The sequence below is a fragment of the Rattus norvegicus genome, chromosome 9, assembly GCF_021556685.1.
Source record: "Rattus norvegicus strain SHRSP/BbbUtx chromosome 9, alternate assembly SHRSP_T2T, whole genome shotgun sequence".
Taxonomy (NCBI): Eukaryota; Metazoa; Chordata; class Mammalia; order Rodentia; family Muridae; genus Rattus; species Rattus norvegicus.
The window spans coordinates 87,823,188-87,845,454 of record NC_141542.1 but is presented as its reverse complement, the minus strand read 5'-3'; the positions used below and the strand labels follow the sequence as shown (position 1 = coordinate 87,845,454).

Genomic DNA, 22,267 nt, shown 5'->3' with positions numbered 1-22,267 from the left:
ACTTTCTGTGCTTTTACAGGACAGAAAGTGAGTGAATTTTTCTCAGCTGAAGATTGTGGTGGTTTCTGTGATTCCCAGAGAGGAGAGGAGAAAGACCATCAACCCAAATCACCAAGGCCACATTAGTCAGAGGAAGCAACAAATGAAAGCCAGCATTTGTATTCCTGTACTCCCTCTCCCTAAGGTGGGGTTTGAGAAGTCAGTGTTGGATGTGAGGAAGGCAAGTGTTTTATAGCTCAGGGTAGCAGTTTTCCAAGTGGGGGATTTGGGGAGAAAAGTAGGTGGGGTTACAGGAGCAGACATAAGCTGCATAACTCGTTAGTCATAACACCTCCTGAAACAAAGAAATGATTGCAAGGTGGTCGTAAAGTAGACATAACAACAGGTAGTCAGTTATAACAACCTTTGAAACAGAGGTAGGGTTGCAAGATGGTTATAACTTTTTGAAACAAAAACATGATTGCTGATTCCTGGAACAGTCAGAACAGAACCATTTGTAATAAAGGTTACAGGTTGGGCATAACCCAATTCTTAGGAAACGGAAGTTTAATCATAATTAAGAATGAACTTGGTTTGTTTTTACTCTAAGATGATGACTTTCAAGCCTAAGATGGAGACAGGCTGGTTCATCAGTTCCATCCTCAAAATCTCATGCAAACCTAAGTGCTTTCATAAGGCCCTGTCTCCAAATGCCCTCTCAGTGGCTAGAGCTTCCATTCAAGAACTTGGGGCAGACACAACATTGAGTTCTCTCTCAAGTTGTAGTATTCATACGAGGCTTGAATCAGATAATTAAGTGAAGCACTTGCAATATAATCCATGAACTCAAACCCTCAGCTCTACTTAGAGCTTTGTACTACATGTCCATGCTGCCTCTATATTAAGGGACAGGCCAGATGGAGTGGATTTCTGGCCTTTTGGAATTTGGAGCTTGAAGAGGGAAAATGCTCATATAAATGTGCATGCTACGAACTGTGAGGTTAAAAGTACCTGAGAGAATCTAAATTCGGGATCAGGAGAATCTTTCAAGGACTGATGTTTGAGCCGAGATCTGAAGGAGTACTGCCTAAGAGGAAAATTCCAGGTCAAAGTAAGTCTTTGTGTAAAAGGCCAGAGGCAGCAAGACAGAGGCTTTTGATGAAGAAAAGCCCCATGGGAGAATAATGGTATATTTTCCCAGGTTGGCATAGGCCTCATATCTCCTCAAGGAAGTATCTTTTGAGATTTATTTATTTATTTGTTTGTTTATTTATTTATTTATTTATTTATTTATTTATAGATAGGGTTTGTCTCTGTAGCCTTGGCTGTCTTGGAACTCTCTAGATTAGGCTGGCCTTGAACTCAGAGATCCACCTGCTCCCCTCCCGCCCACTCCATGCCTCTAGTGCTGGGATTAAAGGAGTGCCCACTCCAGGCCTTTTTCGACCTTTAGAGTTTAGCCAGGGTAGACTGATTTTGTACTTTGTAATGGTCTGCATTTCTTTAGTGAGGCCTAAGGTTGGGAAGGAATCTAGGCAGATGTGGATTCTAGTAAGAAGGCTGTAGCAACAATTTTGGGGTAAACAGAGGCAGTTGGGGCAGTAAAGCAGAGACAGAAATTGAATAAAAGGGGATATGCAAGAATGTGTTAATGGGAGGAAGCTGTTGAGAGGGAGTGCTGGCTTGCCTATTGTTAATATTCAGATCCGCAGGGGGGATAGGGATTGGGCTGGTAGAATACTTCTAGCACAAAGGAGGCTCTAGGCTCAGTTCAGCACCATGTAAACTGGGCATTGTGGTGCATATGTGGAATCTGCTATCACTCATGAGGTGGAGGATCACAAATTGAGAAGTTCGTGTCACCCTTAGCTTCAGTTTGGCAAACACTGTTTCAAAAAGAAAAAAAAATCCCGGAGGAAGGTAGACACTGTAGCAAAAAAACCAAAAACCACACAAAGAAAACATATTATGGAATCTATCATATTTTAAAAGCAAACCAGAAATTCTAAGACATGGCCTTGGTCGGATATTTACAGCTAGTTTAAAGTTAAGTTGAAACCTAGTATTTAGCGGGCTTTTATATCCTACAGTAAGGAGAAAAAGAAAACTTAACTTATATAAAGGGTGGTACTTTTATTGTCCTGGGAAAAGCTTTTCCAGGTTCAACAGTAGCGAGCTTGCCACTGTTTTAGAACCGGACTTCCGGGTAAGTAAGCATTTTCTGCTCGCTGGGGCTGGGGCGCCTGTGGGGGGATGGGGGGAGCGATGAAAACCATGGGGAGCCCCGCCTCTTTGAAGGCGTGGCTTTGAGGCTGTGCCGCTCTGTTTCCCGCTCAGGAAGTTTGAGCGCGTTACGTCCGGCCTCCTAGTACTTGAGGTCGTGACCTCTACCGAAGCCTCCTCAAACCCGCGCTCAGGCAGTCTGGTTTCCGCAGTCCCGCCTACAACTCCTGAGGGCGTGGCTTCTCAAGCTTTGCCCCTCCATTTCCGGAACTTTGACCGCGTTCTAAAGCCCCGCCCCCAAACCTTGAGGGCGTGGCTTCAAGCCGCGTCCCTCCATCTCTGGGAATTTTACCGCATTTGCGCTGCCCAGCCCTAGGTGACCCAAGGATTCTGAAACTCCGCGCTCAGCGGGATTCGGCGGTGACCAGCGGGGTGCGGCGCTCAAGCAGACCTGACCTCCCCACCTACGCGGGATGCCGCACCGGCCGCCGAGGGTCCGCTCCGGGAACAAGCCTCCTCCCGTGCCCGCCATGGAACCAGCTACCGACGGGCTTTGGGCCCACAGCCGTGCGGCGCTTGCCCGTCTGGAGAAGTTGTTGCGCTGCTCCCGCTGGTAAGAACCGGCCTAGCGACCTGGTTTGGTCTGCCCCTCCGTGTCTGTCCCATTCCTGTGTTTTCCGAGTGGCTTTCCAGTCATCTGCAGCCAAGAGGATTCAAACGGCACTTTTCGAATTTTCGCGGGAGAACTGCCTTGGGGGCGTGGCTCAGAGCTCAGCTCGCTGGCCCCGCCCGGAAGGTGACGCTCGGAGCTGGGCGGACCTGAGGCTTCTAGGGCCGTTGAGTTCTGTGCTCTGGGAAGGTGGTCCCGTGTTTGCGGACCACAACAGCCCCAGTGAAGCTGACCTTTTGGTCCTTTCTCTAGTAGCAGACTCGGCGTGGGGGGTGGGTGTAGGGACCTAATTAGGGCTAGTTTGGGGATGGCAGTGTGATGGACATCGCAATTTCCCCATAGTTTGATGGAAAGATGGTACCACCGATCCTCCAATACGTCCTCTCATGGGTTTTATTCAGTCCAAAATGCCTTCCTGAGTGGTACTTTTTTTTTAACCTGTAACTGTTTATCGAATACTACCCAGGAAGTGCCCTTCTCCCTTTTTTCTCTTTGGAAGTAGCGGAAGTTGAACCTTCAGTCTTTAGCATTCAGCTATTACAGTCTTAACTGCAACTTTTTTTTTTTTTAAAAATAATTGACAATAAACTTTGCACTTACATTAAATTATTCTTTACAAAATCTTAATGTTTTAAAGAATGGCATTATACTTCTTAGAAGAGTGGCGATTTTGTTAGCATGAAGACGTTCTAAGCTCTGTGTTTTCTAAAGCATATGGATCTTCCTGGGCGTAGGCATTATGGGAAATTCTACTTATAGTTGCATAGCTGAAGCCAGTGATGCCTCGCTTGAAATCAGCGGTTCTCAACTTGGGGATCGCGACCCTTGGGAAACACATTCCCGATGGTCTTAAAAACTGAGGCCCTGCTTAATAGCAAAATTACAGTTATGAAGTAGCAAAGAGGGTCACCACAGCATGAGGAACCGCATTAAAGGGTTGTAGCATCCGAGAAGGTTGAGACCCAATCACTGCTTTAATTAGTTGAACCAAAGTTAGACTCACAGATAGAAACAGCCTTCCACTTAGACTGTGTCAGAGCACATTTCAGGTTCCAGCCACATCTTCGGTTTTCTCTGTTCCTCAGTAATAATGATTTGCTCATCCGTGTCTTATTTGCCAATACTAAAATTTGGTAATAAACATTTATTGAATACTTATGCCATACCAAAACACTGTTCTGAGTATGGAGAACTCATTAGTGAGCACAAAGCCTACTTACCATGTTTCTATCACTCTGCCTCAGGGGTCCCAAATATTCTGTTTTTTGGGACAGGAAAAAATTAAATACATGTAAGTTGTTCCCTGTGGTAATTATCCAAAAATGGTAACAAAAGGGTGTGGTGAAAAGAATGTAGTCTGCTCAGTAAGTCATTTGGAAGAGACTAACTAGGTAAAGTATATAAATGCTCTATAGATTGTCCTAAAATTAAACAACCAGTTTCCCTTTTTGCCACTGCCAACTCTTTTAACCTAAGTGAGCTTACATAGGAGTCCAGGGCCTGAAGGCAGTAGTAGTTAGGCCCAGACTTTAATAGCTCGCATCCGGTTGACCAGGGAATATGGAATTTCTGTGGTTTTGTTTTTCTTTCTTTTTTTTTCTTTCAGTTTATAATGTCTGGTAGGTGAACTTATTTTAACTATTAGAGGATATAATCTCATATAGGACTTCGAATTGATTTTTTTCCTATGAAGTGTCAACAAATACTACTTAGGTTTTGCAGTTATAAATCATCTCTTTTTTTTCCCTTTCTTTAAAAGGGTTAAAAGGCTGGGAGTGGGTGACTCATGTCTTTCCTCTCAGCTCTCTGGAGGCACTTATAATCAGATGCCTTTCTGAGTTTCGCCAGCCTGGTCTACCTACATTGAATTCCTGGCTTGTCAGGACTACATAGTGAGATCCAGTCTCAAAAACCAAACCAAACCAAACCAAACCAAAAATATAAAAATGTTCTAAGTTCAAAGGGCTGTGGGAAAGCAGACTGGTTCGGCTTGATTTGGACCAGAGGCAATAACTTTCCAAACTTTTTTCTTATTCTGTTGATACTGCAACTTGCTATGTAGCCTAGGCTAGCAGGGAGCATAGCATGTGCCCATGTTATCTTTAAATTAAGTGGCGTCCTGCTGTAGTGTTCTTAGCACTAGGATTACAGATGTATGGTGCCATGGCCAGCCTCAGACTCAGTTTTAACAAAGGAAATTTAAGTTTAAAGACACTTTGAACATACTGGTTTGCATTGTAGAGGAAGTGATTTAGATCACATTGGAAATGCTTTTCTTTCCCCATTTTGCCATCTCTCAAGCTCTCTCAGCCTCTCCTCTGCTTGTTAGAAGAAAGCTACCAGTGGTAGACGGTCAGTCGGCTGCTTGCTTCAGCTCGTCAGCACCCAGAGTGTCATGTTATTTGAAGTCGTGTACGTTCTTTCTCTGAGCTTCAGCGTTCTCCCCAGTAGGCTGCCGATTACCCGATTACCCTTGCTTTCGGCTTGCAGCTGTCATCTCTCTGCTGTTCCCAGCTGCCACCTGTCTTGTGTAGCACACTGGATCTGTTTTGTAGCAAGCATGGCTTGCTCTCACAGTGGATTGGCTATGTTACAGGGCATCCTTTCCTGACCTTTTAACATGACTCTGGCTTCAAGGTGAAGCTGTGAATGTGTTGAAGAGGCCAGATGTGACATTGACGGTAGGGCCAAGCCTCACAACCAAATAGAAGCTATTTAAAGATTGGTGAAGGGAAGCTGGAAGGCCTTATTTGAGAGGCTGGCAGAAAGCAGAGAACTAATGTGTTTCCAAAGGAGGCAGGAAATGCATATAAGAACTGCCCTGTTAGTGGTTCCAGGTGTCCTGTGATGCTGTTTTGTGAATTAAAATTAATTAGGTACTACTATTTTTGGAGTGAGGAGGGTTAGACTTTTCATGCTAACTTTATTATTTGCTTTTTATATCACTTTAGAGAAGATTAAAAATAATCATAACTTTGAAGATAGTTGTTTTTTTTCAAAATATCCCTATTAAAAAGATAACATATACACATATATAAACTTAAAGCACATATATATTATGCATATATATACACACATGTATATTCTTAATGAGTATGTGCTTTAAGTTTGGGATCCTCCTGCCTCAGCCTTGCGCATGCTGGGCCCACGGCAGTATACATGGATTCCAGGCCCTGGGAAGGTTGCTCGGTGGTTAAAGTGGATGCTGTACAAACACTTGAGCAAACAGCATGAAGATCTGAATTCACATCCCCATTGTCTGTGTAAGAGGCTGCTGTGTCCTCTGTAAGCCCAGTGTGGTGCTTTGGGGGAAGAGGAAACCAGTAGATCTCAGAGGCTTACCAGTCAGCAGTCAGGCTGAAATGGTTATCTCAGGTTAAGTAAAAGATTGTCTCAGAAGCTTAGGTGAAATGATTGAGGGCTGTATTCTTAAATTAGCCTCTGGCCTCTGTATGTGCCCATTCATGCATATACCACACACATATCCGCTGTGCATGCAGGTAAACATACAAATACAAGGAAATGGATGGAAATGGATAGACGCCTGCCAGTGCATCCCAGATCCTGGGTCAGGTTACTACTGCTCTTTGTTCACGTCTTTGTTTTCTAAGTGGTAATGAAATTGCCCTTTGCAACCATGTTAGGTATGGGTGTTCTTAAAGCACCGATTTCCTGACTCCAGGCATTTCGCTTTTGCCTTTCTTTAGGAGTTCCAGCTCTTCGGGGTGATTCTTACAGGCCAGTGATCCTTAAGTAGGATGAGTGCTCCCTCTGGTTTGCTGTGGTACTGGTTGGTTATTCATTAGAACAAGAAATCACCGAGGCATAGTAGCAGCAATGCATTTTCTCCCTGTAAGGCATGTGTGCTCAATTTTGAGTACAAAGGGTACACAGTTCAGGGTAAGTTATGATGAAGGCCCAGGAGATGCGGAGAAGTCACTTTGCTAGGTCTGTATGGTGGAGCAAAGGTATTGGGCTTTGCAGTTATACCTTTGAGATGTGGGTACATTTTTATTAATAGAACCGTTGGTCACAGTGGTGGTGGTGGTATTAGCAAATGACTAAGCTAAGAATGGTAGGATAAACAGAGACTTGGTTAGATGGTCTGAGACTTAAAACCAGTTAGATCTTCTTGATGGATAAGTAGCCTAAAAACAAAGTGTCCATTTAGTCTACATAATCATTGTTCTAGTTTGCTTCCCTGTTGCTGTGATTAACATCATAACCAAAAGCAATTTGGGGATGAAAGGGTTTCCTCTAGTTTATACTTCTAGGACAGGGTCTATCACTGAGAGACCAGGGCAGGAACTAAAAACAGGAAGCTAGAAGTAGGAACTGAAATAGAAATTATGAAATGCTGCCTGCTCTCTAACCAGAGCTCAGCAGTCTTACTTACCCAGCCCAGACCCAACTGCCTAGGGAGGGTGCTACCTAGGGAGGGTGCAGCCACAGTGGCCTGGGTTGTCTAAGTCAATTGTCAGTTAACACAGCCAATCTGATAAGGCAGTTTTTCAGTTGAAGTTCCCTTGACCCAAGTAACTGTAGGTTGTTTCTCATTGACAGTTAAAAAAAAAATAAATAAAAATAAAAGAACCAGCACAGTTAACTTCCTAAGGAGGGCTATTTATCTGGCTTTCTTGAAATCTGATGTCTTTAGCTATCAAATGATGAATATAAATGAATTGGCTTTTAAAGCCAATTCAGACTTCATAATTATTAGCATTGTTTAGAGCTTTTAATAAAAATTAACAGTTGTTAGTGTCCATATTCTCCAGTGTAGAATTTCTTTATTCATGGAATTTATTTATGTGTCACTTTTTTGCTTGATGTCTGCCTATATCAATTATGGTATAGTTCTCATAAAGACAGGCTCACATTTTTAGCCACAGTGCCAGATATAATGTTTCTAAGTGTTAAAATAATGAATGAAAAAAATGAGGTCAAGTAGGTCCCAGCTTCAAAGTGGTGATGCTAAGATGACCTACTTAAAGTCACCAAGAGCACAAGAGAATCCTGCCTTGGTTTCTACTGTTAATTACCAATACTGAACAGTGGTTAAGGCCTCAAGGCAGATGTACATGTAGGTCAGTCTGACTTCTGAGAGTCAGAGTTAAAACTACTATACATGCAGTCCCATTATGGGGGAGGGCCCAGCAGATGTTATTATATAGGACTTGTGACTTCTACAGAAATTTATCAAACACTGGGGATGTCTTTTATTTTATTTAATTTAAGACAGGGTCTCATGTTGCTCAGGTTGGTCTCAAACTCCCAGATTCTTTCTCCCTTGCCTCCCTGGTTCAGGTTTGCCCGTGTGCTACTGAACACAGCTGGATGCCTTTATTCTGTCTTTTATACCACAAGTGAAGGTATCACTGGTAAGCACATCTGGGCTCAGAGGAAGCTCTAGCGAATAACAAGGGACATATTTGAGTTACTTGCTTGTGACTGAAATCTTTCTAGGAATGAGAAGGGAAGAAAGAAATGCCTAGGTGTGAGCCTTGACATTCAGCCTTTGAATGGCAGGTGGAAGGGGTGAAGCTTTAAAAGAGGCCAGAACAGCAGTTGCTTAGATGCTGGTTTACTTTGGAGGAAAGGGAATAGAAGACAGACTCAACACTGGTCACATCTACAAGATAGTCACTGGGGCTTCTAGAGCAGATTCTCCCAGGATACGCTCTACTGTAATTAGTCATTACTAGAATTCTGTTGTGCATTTACTTTTGGAATTATTATCTCATTCGACATTTGCTGACACAAAGCAATTCGATACAAATTTAAAATTTTCCCTTGTGATTTACGTGAATCTGACATATAAAATAATCAGAGAGACTCCGGCCGGGGAAGGGATCAGTGCCTTGCTCAGTAAGTATCAGAGCAGCTTCCTCCCACAGCAGATGGGAGCAAATACAGACCCCACTCAGCTAGACTATAGCAGAGAGTAGAGACCTTGGGGTACTCTGTTCTATGTGGGATATCTTCATCAACTCTCTGCCCTTAGGGATCAGGGAATCCTATAAAAGAGGCAGTGGAGGGTAAGAGCCAGAGCGGATGGGAGACACCAAGAAACAAGCAAAGGTCATGACCTCAGAGACTAGAGAAGCAGCATTCCTAGGGCCTGCACTGGTCTGCACCAGGTCCTTCAGGTGTATCCTATGGCTTCCAGTTTAGTGTTTTTGTTATAGGATTTCTGGGTGCAAGCAAGTGGTCTCTTCATCTGAATCTGTACCTTGTGCCCTTTCTTGGGTTCTTTTCTTTCTGTTTTTTTTTTTTTTAATCCTATTCCTACATGTTAGTTTTAGCTTACTTTATTATTCCTTAAAAGCCTGTTTATCTCTAATGAGAGACTGTCTCTAATGAGAGACAGAAAGGGGGTGAATCTGGATGAAAAGAAAGGTGGGAAGAACTGGGAGGAGTAGAGGGAGGGGAAACCATAATCAGACATATTATGTGAGAAGTAAAATCTCTTTCGAATAAAAATAGTCACAAAGATAATATGCTTAGTTGGGCATGATGGTTCATGTCTGTGATCACAGCCCTTGGTAGAAGCAAGAATATTATGAGTTGTTATTAGCCTGAAATATATAGTAAAAATGTTGCATGCATGCGTGCACACAACACCCATTCCCCCAAACACAAAGCCCAAACCAAAAGAATAAGGTATTACTTATTTACCTTTTCTCTCATTCTTGAAAAGGGAAGTGTAACAGGGTGCTTAATTAGCTTGGGAAGTTTGTACAATTTCATGTTAAACACACTGATCTGTAACTTAAAAATACCTTGAGAATACCGTACAATGTAAGAGCACTGGAGTCCTTGTTCCATCTAATATTAACTAGCAGTTGGTACCTCATGGGAGTTTAGGAGAGCCATTCAGTTAAATACTTCTGCTTCATTAGTATAATCTCAATTGAATTCAGTTTTCCTTTGTAAAGAAAATGTTGTCAGTAGGTGTGCTGGCTAGTTTTGTTTCAAGTTGACAAACTAGAATTATCTGAAAGGAGCGAGAACATCAATTGAGGAAATGTCTTTATATGATCTGGATCTGGCTACAAGGCTAGAGAGATGGCTCAGAGGTTAAGAGCACTGACTGTTCTTCCTGAGGTCCTGAGTTGAATTCCCAGCAACTACATGGTGGCTCACAACCATCTGTAATGGGATCTAATGTCCTCTTTTATCATGCAGGCAACATGCAAAAACATATCACACACACACACACACACACACACACACACACACACACACCTTAAAAAAATTGACTGTAAGACATTTATTTTCTTAGTGACTGATGGGGAGGGCCAAGTTCATTGTGGTGGTGCAACCTGGGCTGGTGGTCCTAGGTTCTATAAGAAAGCAGGCTGAGTAAGCCATGGAGAGCAAGCCAGTAAGTAGCATCCTTCCATGCATCAGCTCCTACCTCTAGCGTCCTGCCCTATTTTCATGTTCTAACTTTTTTGGTGATGAACAGCAATGTGGAAGTGTACGCAGAGGAAACCCTTTCCTCCACAGCTTGTGTTTTGATTATGGTGTTTTTGTCGTGGTAATAGAAGCCCTGACTAAGTAAGATTGTTTTAGAATTGCTTGTTTTCACTGTTCAGTTTGTTTCTAAGTTATAATGCACTGTTCTTTGCAAATCCTTTATACAGAAAATGTAAGGGTAGATTATACATACTAATATAAGTGAAGTTTCGCACAGTCCTTTATTTGCTTCATCCACTAAGGGTCATTGCCATCGATGCTAGGTGGATAAAAGCCATCAGGGAACTCAGAACAATTTTTAAGTCTCATGTGGAAGGAAATGAGAATCTGGCAGGTAAAATACAAAGTATTTGTTTTCAGCATTAAATTCCAGAGCTCTAACTAGATGTTATCACTGCTCCTTGGAACATAGAACATCTTATATCTTCCTTAAGTCCTATGTCAGTTTGCTTATGTTGGGGTGCAGGAATTGCCTTACAAACCACATGAAACATGAACACCGTTCTCAGTCAGACAGCAATGGTTGATCGAGTGTATGCCCTAGGACTGATGAATCAGGGCCGTGGTCCAGATTCAGGAATTGAGTTAAGGTTCTATAGGATTTTTAAGTCTGAGCCAAGTTATTTCACTAGTCAGGATTTAGGGATAGGGATTTCCTTAGGAAAATGTCTTTGTTGTACATTTATCCTGCTCCCATTGGTTAGGCCATTCAATTGTGGCAGGGGACTTGCTTTGTTTAATATTCTTATCTTATCTACTAGGATGGCACTTGTCAAACATTCATGTCTTAATTTGCTAACCAGGAAGTCAGTTACCCATGCTCCTGTCTTTTTCTGCCAAGTAGGATGTCAGTTCCCAGGGAGGTCTTACCAAACTTTAATTTACCAAATAGTTTCTTATATCGGTGCAGGTGTCTCTCTTATGTTGGGGTCCATCCCAGGGACATTTTATACCATAAAGATTATTTCCAGGTGCAGGAAGTATGCTGGGTGGTTGGTTTGGGTCTAAGCTTATTGTGGGTAACTGTACAAAGCAGTTTTACTGAATTCTATTGTGATTGGTTTCCAAGGGCACAGAACATAACAGACTATGTAATCCACTTGGGCAAGTTTCCTAGTAATGACAAAAACAGCATATGAGAAAGTTATAATATTAGTAATAGAACAACATGGCAGGCTAGTCAGGGAACAATTACCTAGGCATTACCATTTTATGTAGGCCTTAACATTCCATTTAGGCCTTAATATTTTACCCAGGCCTTAACAGTTTATCTAATACCCCCACTTGATTCTAAGCCCCTTAGGAAAGAATGAGACAGCTTAGTGTCCTTCATGGCATGGTAATTGCATTGAGTCTTGGGATGGAACCCAAATCCAAGAAGTCCTCTGCGTATTTGTTTGGTGGTGCCATTGTTCATATGTTCTCTGTGTGTCTAGTGTTTGGGCAGTGTGGAAAGCATGTCAGGTATTTACTGTGGAGAAGGAAGTATGGTGTAGGCTTGGAGAGCAGGCCAGGCAAAGCTGTGGGGCCGGAGCTAGATGGAGGCTAAGTAGGAATTGTCAGACACTGGCCCAACCATAGCAGAGCTCTGCTGAGAAGCAACACGAAGCGTCACACTGCGAGACTTTACTGTTACCAGATTCTGAAGGGCACCACGATGGTAGAAATATTTACTTTAAAATAATACCCCTGAAAGGGTGAGTCAGATGAGTCTGAATTTTGACTGGTAACTCATGATGATCACGTTTTTGTGTGTAGTTTTTAAGAGATTGTCTGTTACTCCTTCATCTGAGAGGATGCTGTACATGAAGTAGCTATGACATGGCATAGCCCTGACCTTCCTGGTAAAGGTTTAATTCCTTGTGGTCTTCTGCAGTAACAACCTGTGCTGGAATGAGTATTTTTACCATGACTTTAAACGCTTATTTTTGAGCATAGTTGACAAAGGCAAAGGCTGTGGTGGATACATTCTTCATCTCTCATCACTCCTGAGGTGTGGTCTGTAGCTTGGGTTCCACTGACTTTTTACCTCCTACACAGCATATCCTCATTTCTTGATTGTTTTAGTTTAGATGCCTTTTCCTTACTTACCCTTAAAGCTGAATTTTCTTATTTTCTATTAACCTTGTACTGTAGAAGGTTACTAGTACATTCAAAGTACAAAGTAATTTTCCATTATTAATTAAGTCCACATTCCATTCTTGTCTCATCTCTTATAACCTTTGAAAAGTCCTACGTGCTGATTTCTTTTTAAACGATATATGTGACATTTTAATTGTATTTCCTTTTCATTTTTTGAAAATTTCAAATAGCTGCATCCAGGGGTCTTTATGGCAGCAAAACTGGCTTACTTTTTAAACATTTTTCTTTAATTTTGAGGATTTCAGACATGTATACAATGAAATATGATCATAGTTATCCCCTGCAGTTCCTCCCATATTGTCCCAATCCACTCTGCTCCCAACATTGCCTTTGATTGCTTTTTCTTTTAACTGAATTCCATTAGTGTTGCCTTATGTGAATGGTGGTGGGCCACCCATTGGAGCACTGGAAACCTACCAGTGGCCATCCCCTCAAATGATTGTCTCCTTAGGCAACTCTCTTAGTCAGGCCCGAGGCCTGGAGATCACTTCCTCCTCTGTACTTTGGCTGTCTTGATCTTGTGTGGGTTTAATGTGTTGTTTCTTAACTTCTGGAAGCTTTTAAAAGCTTACCTAGAGGCTGTTTGGGGTTTTGACATTTCATTATTTACAAGTAACCCAACAGAAATTGCTGAAGGTGAAATAATTTGGTTAAAGTTGGGTTCATTTAAGATTTTGGTTAGTATCACTTAGTTGTAAGATAAAGTTCTTTCATTCTTGATATCTCTTAACCAGAGGCTGGCCCTTCCCTGAAGTCTGTCTCTGACACAGATGAACTCCACCCCTACAGGATCTGCCTTGTATCATCCCTTGAAGTTGGCCATGCCTTCTTTCCACTTGGCCATCACACTCTGCTCACTGCTCCTTTCCTCAGAACCCACACAGAACTCACTGACATTTCCCACATCTTTTCTCATCTGTTAATAACCTTAAGAAATCCAGTCTAGTCCACTGAATAGATAAGGTCTACTCATCAATGTTATGCTGCTAATTACATGATAGCGTATCATTGCTAGGGTGAAGAGGAGGAACTATAAAGAGCTTTCAACATTATCTTAGGATAACTTATATAAGATCTCTTTGGAGGGAAATAAGAGTTTTAGGAACAGATTTTAGACATTGAACTCCACGGTACCACAGACAGCCAGCAGACTGTGGACTGACTGCAGTGTGGAGACATGCTGATATGGAGAGTCGGAGGTGAGGGAGCCAGGTAGAGGCTCTGTAAGAAAGTTAAGACTCACTGGAAGGGGAGGCCTCAGGAAGAAGATGAGGTCAGTGTGCACTCACAGAGATGTCAGAGAGGAGGAAGAGCCAAAGCACTCAGGAGACCTTCAAGGACGAGACTTTCTAGAGAGCACTTAGTTGAGGTGGGGGAGATGGTAGAATGGGTGCCAGGTCAAATGCAGTGTTTTTTGTTTTATTTTTTTCCTACCTGGCATGCCTACATCATTTGAGTGACAGGAAGGAGAGTCAGATGATGAGGGTCACAGACTTTAAGCAGGGAGATGTGGAAGCTTGACAGCAGAGCATCTCAGGATGAAGAACAGCTGAGGGAGGGCTTCTGAGTTGGAGGAAGGGGTGAGGCTATGGAACCGGTAGCCAGTGGTCTAGAGGATGACCAGTTCACACCATTTGAGGTGATTAGGAGCACGGGGAGCCTTGAATAACCATGTAGCCACTGCTTAGCAGTTTATTTCATCATCGTTGAGAGACAGAGGTGGAGAAATACTGTTCTTTAAAGACATTTCTTTTCTCCCTTTCCTATTTTGGATAGTCTTCTTTGTGTAGGCCAAGGTGGCCTGGACTCATTATGTAGGGCAGGATGTCCTTAAACTTAGGACCCTTCTGCTTCTGCTTTCTGAGTGGAGGGGAATTAGGAGTGCACTGCCATGTCAGCCTTTCTTCTGTCTGTACTGTGGGATCCAGAGCCTGGACAAACACAGCAGGAAGCTCCAGGGACTGTGTAGCATTGTGAACTTCCATTCATGAGTGTCTTAGGAACTCAGCAGTAAAGGTGACTCTTAGCCATTAAGCCTGCAGTCTGGGCTGAACAGGGAGTCCTAGGAACTAAAAGGATGGTCAGTATTCACTCTAGGTGGAGAGCAGTTGGGTTTGGCCAGGATGTTGCAACAGGAGATACACAGAAAGGTATAAGAGGTTCATATTTAGTTCTTAGTTATGAAGGAAGAGGTTAGGCTTGAACTATTACCATGAATAAAAACTATAGGAGCCACACAAATATTGTTTACAGTCATCACATTGCCAGAGTCACCAACTTATATTTTGTCAATTTATCCCATGTAGTATGGTCAAAAAAAAAAAAAAAAGAGGTTTTTGTGAGTTTTTGAAAGTGATGGGTTTTGTAATGTCCACGAGCAGTATTTTTAATAGCTCGAGAATAACAGGGTTGGGTACTCTCTTCTCAGCCTCTTCCTGGAAGCTTACTTTTACTTTAATGTTCATACCCACTAAAATGTGCACTGTGGAAATTTTTGATCTTGCCAGAAATGTGGAGAACTGTGGTTTACTGATATGTGGTTTGTGTGCGGGGATAATTGGATAATAATGGTGTAAACACCTACAGGTGCTGGGGTTGGTATAATAAGCCAAGCGCAGGAAGTGTTCACCCTTTGAAGGCTTTACTTGTGTGCTGTGCTCTTGATTCAGTACCCCTCTGAGTGTCAGGACTAATGCATGGATATTATATTAGTAAGGGCCCATGCTTTACAGGACTTGCAGGGGTAGCAAGTGTTCTGACAGACAGCACCAGGGAGCTTCTGTTTCTGCTTATTGGATCTCCTTTAGTCTGCAGACTGCCAGCTTGATTTGTGTCTACAGTTGATTAAAGAACAAGACCTTCAATTAGCTATGTATCGAAGGAATGGTCATATTTGGTCAAAACTAATGTAAGAGGTAGATGGCTTCTTAATAGCAAGAAACAATGTTTGCTTGGCTTTTTGTTTTTAAATGGGAATCCATGAATCCATGGGTTCTGGTCAAGATGTCCTGATATCCTAGGTTTTTGGGGCAGTTCTGGAACACAAGGGTGTTCCAACATTCTCTATAGTTAGGCACCCCTCTCACTCTGAGAAATTCTCTTCTCATTTGGATGACATACCACATTTTCAGATTCATGAGTCTCATTTCAAGTCACTCAGGAAAAGTATACCTTAGCCATTGAAAGAAGAAGTTTGGAGGTGCTCGAACACTTTTTCTTTTCTCTAACCTCCCAACAAATAAATGATAAAAGGGGCTAAAACGTGTGCTGAGAATTTCTATTTGAATTCAACAAGTATGTCCATGGGCTGTATAGTCAGCAGAGTCAAAGTCTTTGGAATAAAAGTACACTTAATATTTTCTGGTTTGATAAAGAGAGAAACGGGTAGTGTCAGGTCTTGCATTTGTAAAATACTGGGCATGAAATATCTTACAAATGACTTATGCTTGACTCCTCCTTTGTTCAATCAGTGCTAATATTCTGAGGGAGCCCGTGTGCCTAGGAGGATGCGAGCACATCTTCTGTAGGTGAGTTGTAAGAGCTTGACGGACACTGACGTAATTGTGCTGTTTGTACGTTATCTTGAGTTGGTCTTTATTCCTCTTTCTGTTTAGGAGTAAGAAATAAAGCTCGGAGGTAATGTCCAGAGTTGTAGAGCTTAGTAAGCAGTAGCTCTGCTAAGATTTTGGAAAAGGAATAATGCCTTTGACATAATTCAGATGTGACCTCTTAAATCTGGTTTGAATGACTGAGCTAATAGTCTTTCAAAATTTATAGAAGTCTAATTCTTAAATTTCCAACCATGAGTGACTTAAAAGAGTAGTCATTTATTGTTATAGATTAGAAGGCCAGGAGGTCAAGTTCTGATACGTGTTGACAGAGTTTGTTCCTCCAGAAGACTATGAGGGAGGATCTGTTTCCAGCTAGTTTCTTGTGGTCCATTAGTGAGGTTTTCCATGGTTGTGACAATATTTGATTTAAAGAGTTGATGGGTGTATGTTAGTCACCCTTTTGGTCGCTGTGATAGAAGACCTCAGAATTTCACAAGCTTCAGTTACAGTGGTGGGCTTTGGTGAATTTGATGCTTGAACACTAATTTTGCTTCTTGGTGTCAGGGTAATAAGCCAAGGGCAGGAAGTGTTCATCCTTCAAAGGACTTGGGACAGAGAACAGGGATTTGGCACTAGGCATAACCTTCAAAGGCCTATTTGTAGTGATTTTTCTAGCTGGGCCGCCTTCCTAAAGTTCCACCCAAATAGCACTACTTAGTTGAGGACCAAGTACGTCTGTCAGGGACACTTGTAATATTGTATGTTCCTGTCACAGGCTCTAAAGCACTCATTTGAGATTACCCTGTATATAACAGGGAGAAGGATTTAATTTAGAGGTTTCTGGTCCATGTTCCTTTATGCTGAGACTATGTTTATCCACACCTCTATCTCCTTATGCTTTCAGGTGCCATTGATTTGTTAGTTGGGAAAAAATAGGCAAATTGTCTTGCTAAATAATGTTTTTATATAGGAAATTGAGCAGAGATCTTGCATATATGTGCATATCATATATCATATTATCAGAGCACACTGTTTTGCCATTCTGTGTAAAACAACCTATGTTTTCCTACTGTTCATGCTCCTTAGTGTTTGGAGCTCAGATTCTGCTGAATTTTCTTTTACTTTTTTTAAGTGGTTGTATAAGCGACTGTGTTGGATCAGGATGCCCAGTGTGTCATACCCCAGCCTGGATCCTAGACCTCAAGATAAACAGACAGTTGGACAGCATGATCCAGCTTTATAGTAAGCTTCAAAATTTGCTACATGACAATAAAGGTTCAGGTGAGTGATATTCGTTCATTGTTTTGTTAAAGACAAATTAATGCTGATACTCAGCACATAAAGGATTTAAAAAGAATTGTGAATGATATAGTTCACATTTCAAGATTAGTAGTTTTTAAAAGTCATTTTGAGAAATGAGATAATTAGGTGTAAACTTTAGAGATGAGGTACTGAGGTCCAGAGGAGTTAACTGCTCGTGCCTGCAGTTTTATGTGTAGTTAATATAAGAAGCAAGAGAAGCAGAGTTCATTTCTTGATGTCAGTCCAGAGAGGCTCGGGACTTTACACTGGCTGCTTTCTATACTAGAGATAATTTCTGTAGACTATAGATACTATAGTGATTTTATTTTAACAGTGCTTAATTCACTTTGGCACACTGTTAGAAGATAGAATGCAGTACTCTCGCAAGGATCACTTTCTAGGCTGAATTAATTAGGTATACATTTTGAAAGAGCAAAAATCTAACACATTTTCTTTTCTATTTAAATGGGGGTTAATGTTTTTCAAATTGTTCTTAGACTCTGTGTATTAACTATATATCCTTGCATTATGCTTTCTGCTGAGAACTAATTGGCTGTGAAAAGAAAGTAAAGTGTTTTGAATTTTCATAATTGGATGTTGGAGTTGTCTTTTCATTGACCAAATCATATTATTTTAGCATGTGTTTATAGGAGACCCTGTCTGGCAGGATGCCATGATAAATTGATACTGGCAATGTAAATTTGTTGGCTTTGTGTTTTTAAGTCTTTTGTCTTTGGATTCTGATGCAGTATTGTAACTGTCGGCTACTGGTAAAGTTGATTGAACAAAAATTAAAAAGGCAAATGTTTTTAAGTATTTTTGACACTGGTTGTATTTTTAAGAATGTAAGTCATAGTTAACCTGTGTTTACTTTGAGTTATCTGATCTTTGTGCTAGTCCCATTTTTAATGGTAAAATAAGTTATACTAGCATTGTGATTTATGGAATACAGGTATGTACATGTATTTTGTAAAGGACTTGCTTTAAAAAGTATTGTGGTTTTAAGTCTCAAAAATGCATTGATCTCATAACTGACTACTTGGTATCGGATAACCACTTGGGGGACACTTCTCCAGTTCCCAGTATTCTTAGTTTCCTGTAGTTCTTTATTCATGGCTGAAGCTCATGAACTTTATTTTCCCCTTTTGTGCTAGCATGTCTGGTGATGGTTAGGGTCTTGTTTAGGCAACTATGATAGATATGTAAATATGAATATATATATTATATATATATACACACACATATCATATATATGTAGATACCTTATATATGTATAACAACTCTGTGTGTGTGTCTGTTGTGTAACAAAAAAAAAAGGCTGTGAATATGAAAGAAAGCCGGGTGGGAGGGTAATTAGCAGGGGTTGGAGGGAGGAAAGAGAAATGGGTAAATGATATAATTATCACTTTAAGAAATAAAAAAGTATAATACAATTGTGAAAAAATTATAAAGAAGACTGTATTGGGAGCCCAGAGGCAGCTCAGCAGGGTAAGAGCTCTTACCACTCTGGCAAGGTCTTGTGTTCCATTTCCTAGTGCTGAGGTCAGGCAGTTGGCACTTCCAGCTCCTGGCTTTCGTGGGCACCTGTAGTCATGTGCAGGTAAACATAGGTATAAAATTAAATCCTAAGAAAGAAAAAGATGCCTTGGGGAGAAAAATATCATCAGTTTAGCTGAATGCTTTTGTCCCTTAAGAGCAGTGTCTGATGGTGTGTCTTTGGTGGTTGAAAGAATTGTGTGTATGATCTAATCAGCCTGTGTACCCCGCATGCAGACTCTAAGTTGACAGTGATTCCTGGTCAAGGTCCATGAGTGGTTGGCAGTGTCAGAGTTGGGAATAGGAAAGAATCAAGGAGCCCCTTGAATTATTTGTACAGTACGAACAATACATCTCTGAAAGTTGCTTTCATTTGATTCTTACAGGTATGTCTGACTGTTAAGATTATTGGCTAAACACTGAAATATGGGGTCTACTTTTGAGATTGTCATAATTCTTTAACTTGCCTCTTCTCCAGTCCCTGTGGAATAGTGTGCTGAGTCACCTCAGATGCTGTAACAGAGGGTGACAAACTAGGCTGCTCAAGTCCAAGAACCTGCCTCAGTTCTGGAGGCGTGAGGTTTGAGCTTCAGGAGAGTCCTCTGGGAGATCTGGCCCGTCTTTGCTCACATTCACCTTGTGTCCTCATGTTACATGAGGGGCCCACACCAGTGCAGCTTCAGCTTGCAGGAGGCTGTCTAACGTAGACTTTAATTAAGATTACTTTTGGGCTACCAGGTATTAGTTATGATTTCAGCATACGGATTTAAGAAGTAGAAGGAAATTCAGTTTCATGCATAAATAAATAGTTTGACACCTTTAATAGTGATAAAGTAGGAGGAGGGTGGAGTAACCTTTGTAAGCTAATTCCCATCCGTTATGGCTCGCTAGGAATAAGACTAAAAATTTACTATAGTGAATGGAGGGCGTTTGAATCATAGTATGATTTCGAATTTTGTAGACAGAGGAAAAACTAAATTTCAAACAAGATTCAGGGTAGGAGCCCTTTTAGAATATGTTCTTACTGTTTCCCTATTTTTGAACATTTTTGGGGGTGGGGGTTGTTTGTTAAATTAAGTTGTATAAAAATATGAAGTGTGGGCCTGGAGTTCAGATCCCAGCACCTGCGCCACAAGCCGAGCTGCTCACACCTGCGACTGCAGCTCTGCGAGGCTGGCAGCCTCCTCTAACCATTTGACCTTTCGTGCATGCACAGGTGTGAGCACTTACAAACACACTCACCACTCAGCACACAGCACACACACGCACACGCATGCATAATCTAAACGAAGAAAGTAAAACTGGCAATGGGCCTTGTTACCTTGATAGGAGATCACAGAAATGTTAGAGAAATTTATTGAGTGTATTTACTCAGATACCTCTTTTCCTGGTATAAGTTTTTTTTTTTTTGTTTTTTCTTTTTTTTCCTTCTATCAGTTTTCCTTCTAAAGTCTTGTCAAAGCAAGCCAGCTCTGAAGGGTGTTTGGCTTTTCAGTTTTTCCTCCCTGTGGTAGCTCCCTTTGTTTCTTTATAGTATATTTAGCACATGTAATGAGGGCCTGTATTGGTTTAGTGTGAACTTCTAAAACCAAATTTAAGTCACAGAAGGTGAAATGTTTTATCAGTAGAAGGAACCAGAAACTGGGAACAAGTGAGGGTTGCTCTTCCTTGTAGTAAGAAAATGATCTCACCTTAATTAAGATAAGGACAGGAGACTGAGTGATTCCTGAAGCCTGACTAACTCCAAGTGATGTAACTGTTAAATGCTCACATGAAGAAGAATGAACCAAGTGGAGGATTAGCAGCTTTCACAGTTTCTCTATCTTTAAACAAAACGTGTAGTACATAATTTATCTTCCAAGTGAACCTTGTTACTTGCATTTACTATAAACTGTATAATTACTATAATTAAGGTGGATAATTAGGAAGAGCTTGTCAGCTCGTGGACATGGTACATGGTATATTGGAGATGAAGCGGATTTATAGGAAAACGTGCTAAGATGAACTTCTAAACATTTCCGCATGTTTTCCTCGGTTCAGTGTGCTTTAAAGAGAAGAGGTTATCATCTTTTTCTGATGACCATTTATGGGTAATTTTACCTTATTCTTTATAACAATCTTTTTTCTACTAATAGAGTTAAATTTAAAGTTTCCATTTTTCCCTTGAACCCACCATATTAAACAGCCCTTGCAGGTGTGGTCACGTTTGTAGAACGTGTCGGTGCTGGTGACATTAAATAAAGAACCTTGATTATGCTTTCAGAGATCACAATTTGCATTTCTCTTTTCTAGTTTTGGAGAGATGCTGGTCCTTCTGAAGTGATTTCTTGGTGTTTCATATATGCCATTACTTCTTATAATAGACGAAGATGACTGTTTAGATAGCCATGCAGGTGTTGTTATTTTAAATAGATCTACGTGCATTTTAACTTACAGAATAATAATTCTTCAGGTGTCAATGTTACACAGATGGTATACAGAACACTCCCTTTAGTTTTTTTTAAAATAAGGAACTACCTAGTCAGAGTTTTCAACCTCTGTTGTGTAACTTACAATAGAGAGTAATTTGGAAAGCACAATGTACATCATTATAATCCTTTGATGTAGATTAATGATAGTGAAATCACATTTTCTAATTGTTTCTCTTTTCTATGCTTATTAAATTTTGAGGGGAAAAAAAACCTTGACAACGCAGCTTCTTAGTAACACACTTATTTCTGCTTCTTGAATTTCATAGTATTTTCTAAAATATTTAAATTCAGAGAATAAGATTTTTTTAAAATGTCATTAAGAAATTTGCTCTGCAGAGGCAGAACCAATGTTTTTTGTGAAACAAATATGATAATTTATCAAGCTTAGAAGCATTCATCCATAAAACAGTTGTAGCTGTTAATAATATGATTTATGTTCTAGCAACTGAGTTGTTTTGCTTTTCAGTTTTATTTTAGATATGCTGCATAAAATCCAGACTTTACAGCCATTGTCTGTGGTTCTCCTTGCTTAGTTAGACCAAGTGGTGTGATTCAAATCTCCAGGCAAAGGTGTTAGTACATGATAGTCCATAAAACAATCGTGTGCATATGAATTTCATAGTTTTGCACTCTTTATTTGCTCTTTTAGAAGTTAGGGGACATGCTGCTGAGGTTGAAATTTGATATGTTTTTTGAGATTTGGGGTTTTTAGTTGATTGAATGTGTTATCACTGCTTAATTTCCTTTAGTGTCCCAGCTCTACTTTTTATTATAAACATCGAGAAATCAAGATTTGACTTGTTTTTCATTGAAAATGTCATCAGCTGCATTTAAAATAATAAATTAAAATCAAATACAACTTTTCACAGATGACTTGAGGATTAACCTTTAAGTCTTTGTAATCCTTAGGCCTT

General features: G+C 40.8%; 1 protein-coding gene across 5 annotated transcripts in view; it reads left to right on the top strand.

The window, feature by feature from the left end:
• The first annotated feature begins 2,509 nt into the window (after window positions 1–2,509).
• Bard1 (BRCA1 associated RING domain 1) overlaps window positions 2,510–22,267 on the top strand; it is a 67,288-nt gene continuing 47,530 nt past the window's right edge. For 3 of the 5 annotated variants that reach the window (XM_087567533.1, XM_087567532.1, XM_087567531.1), the window contains exons 1-3: window positions 2,515–2,815; window positions 15,964–16,020; window positions 17,177–17,325. In XM_087567533.1, the coding sequence (XP_087423659.1) occupies window positions 2,676–2,815; window positions 15,964–16,020; window positions 17,177–17,325 (346 nt within the window). In that variant the 5' untranslated portion in view covers window positions 2,515–2,675. 5 annotated transcript variants of the gene reach the window in all.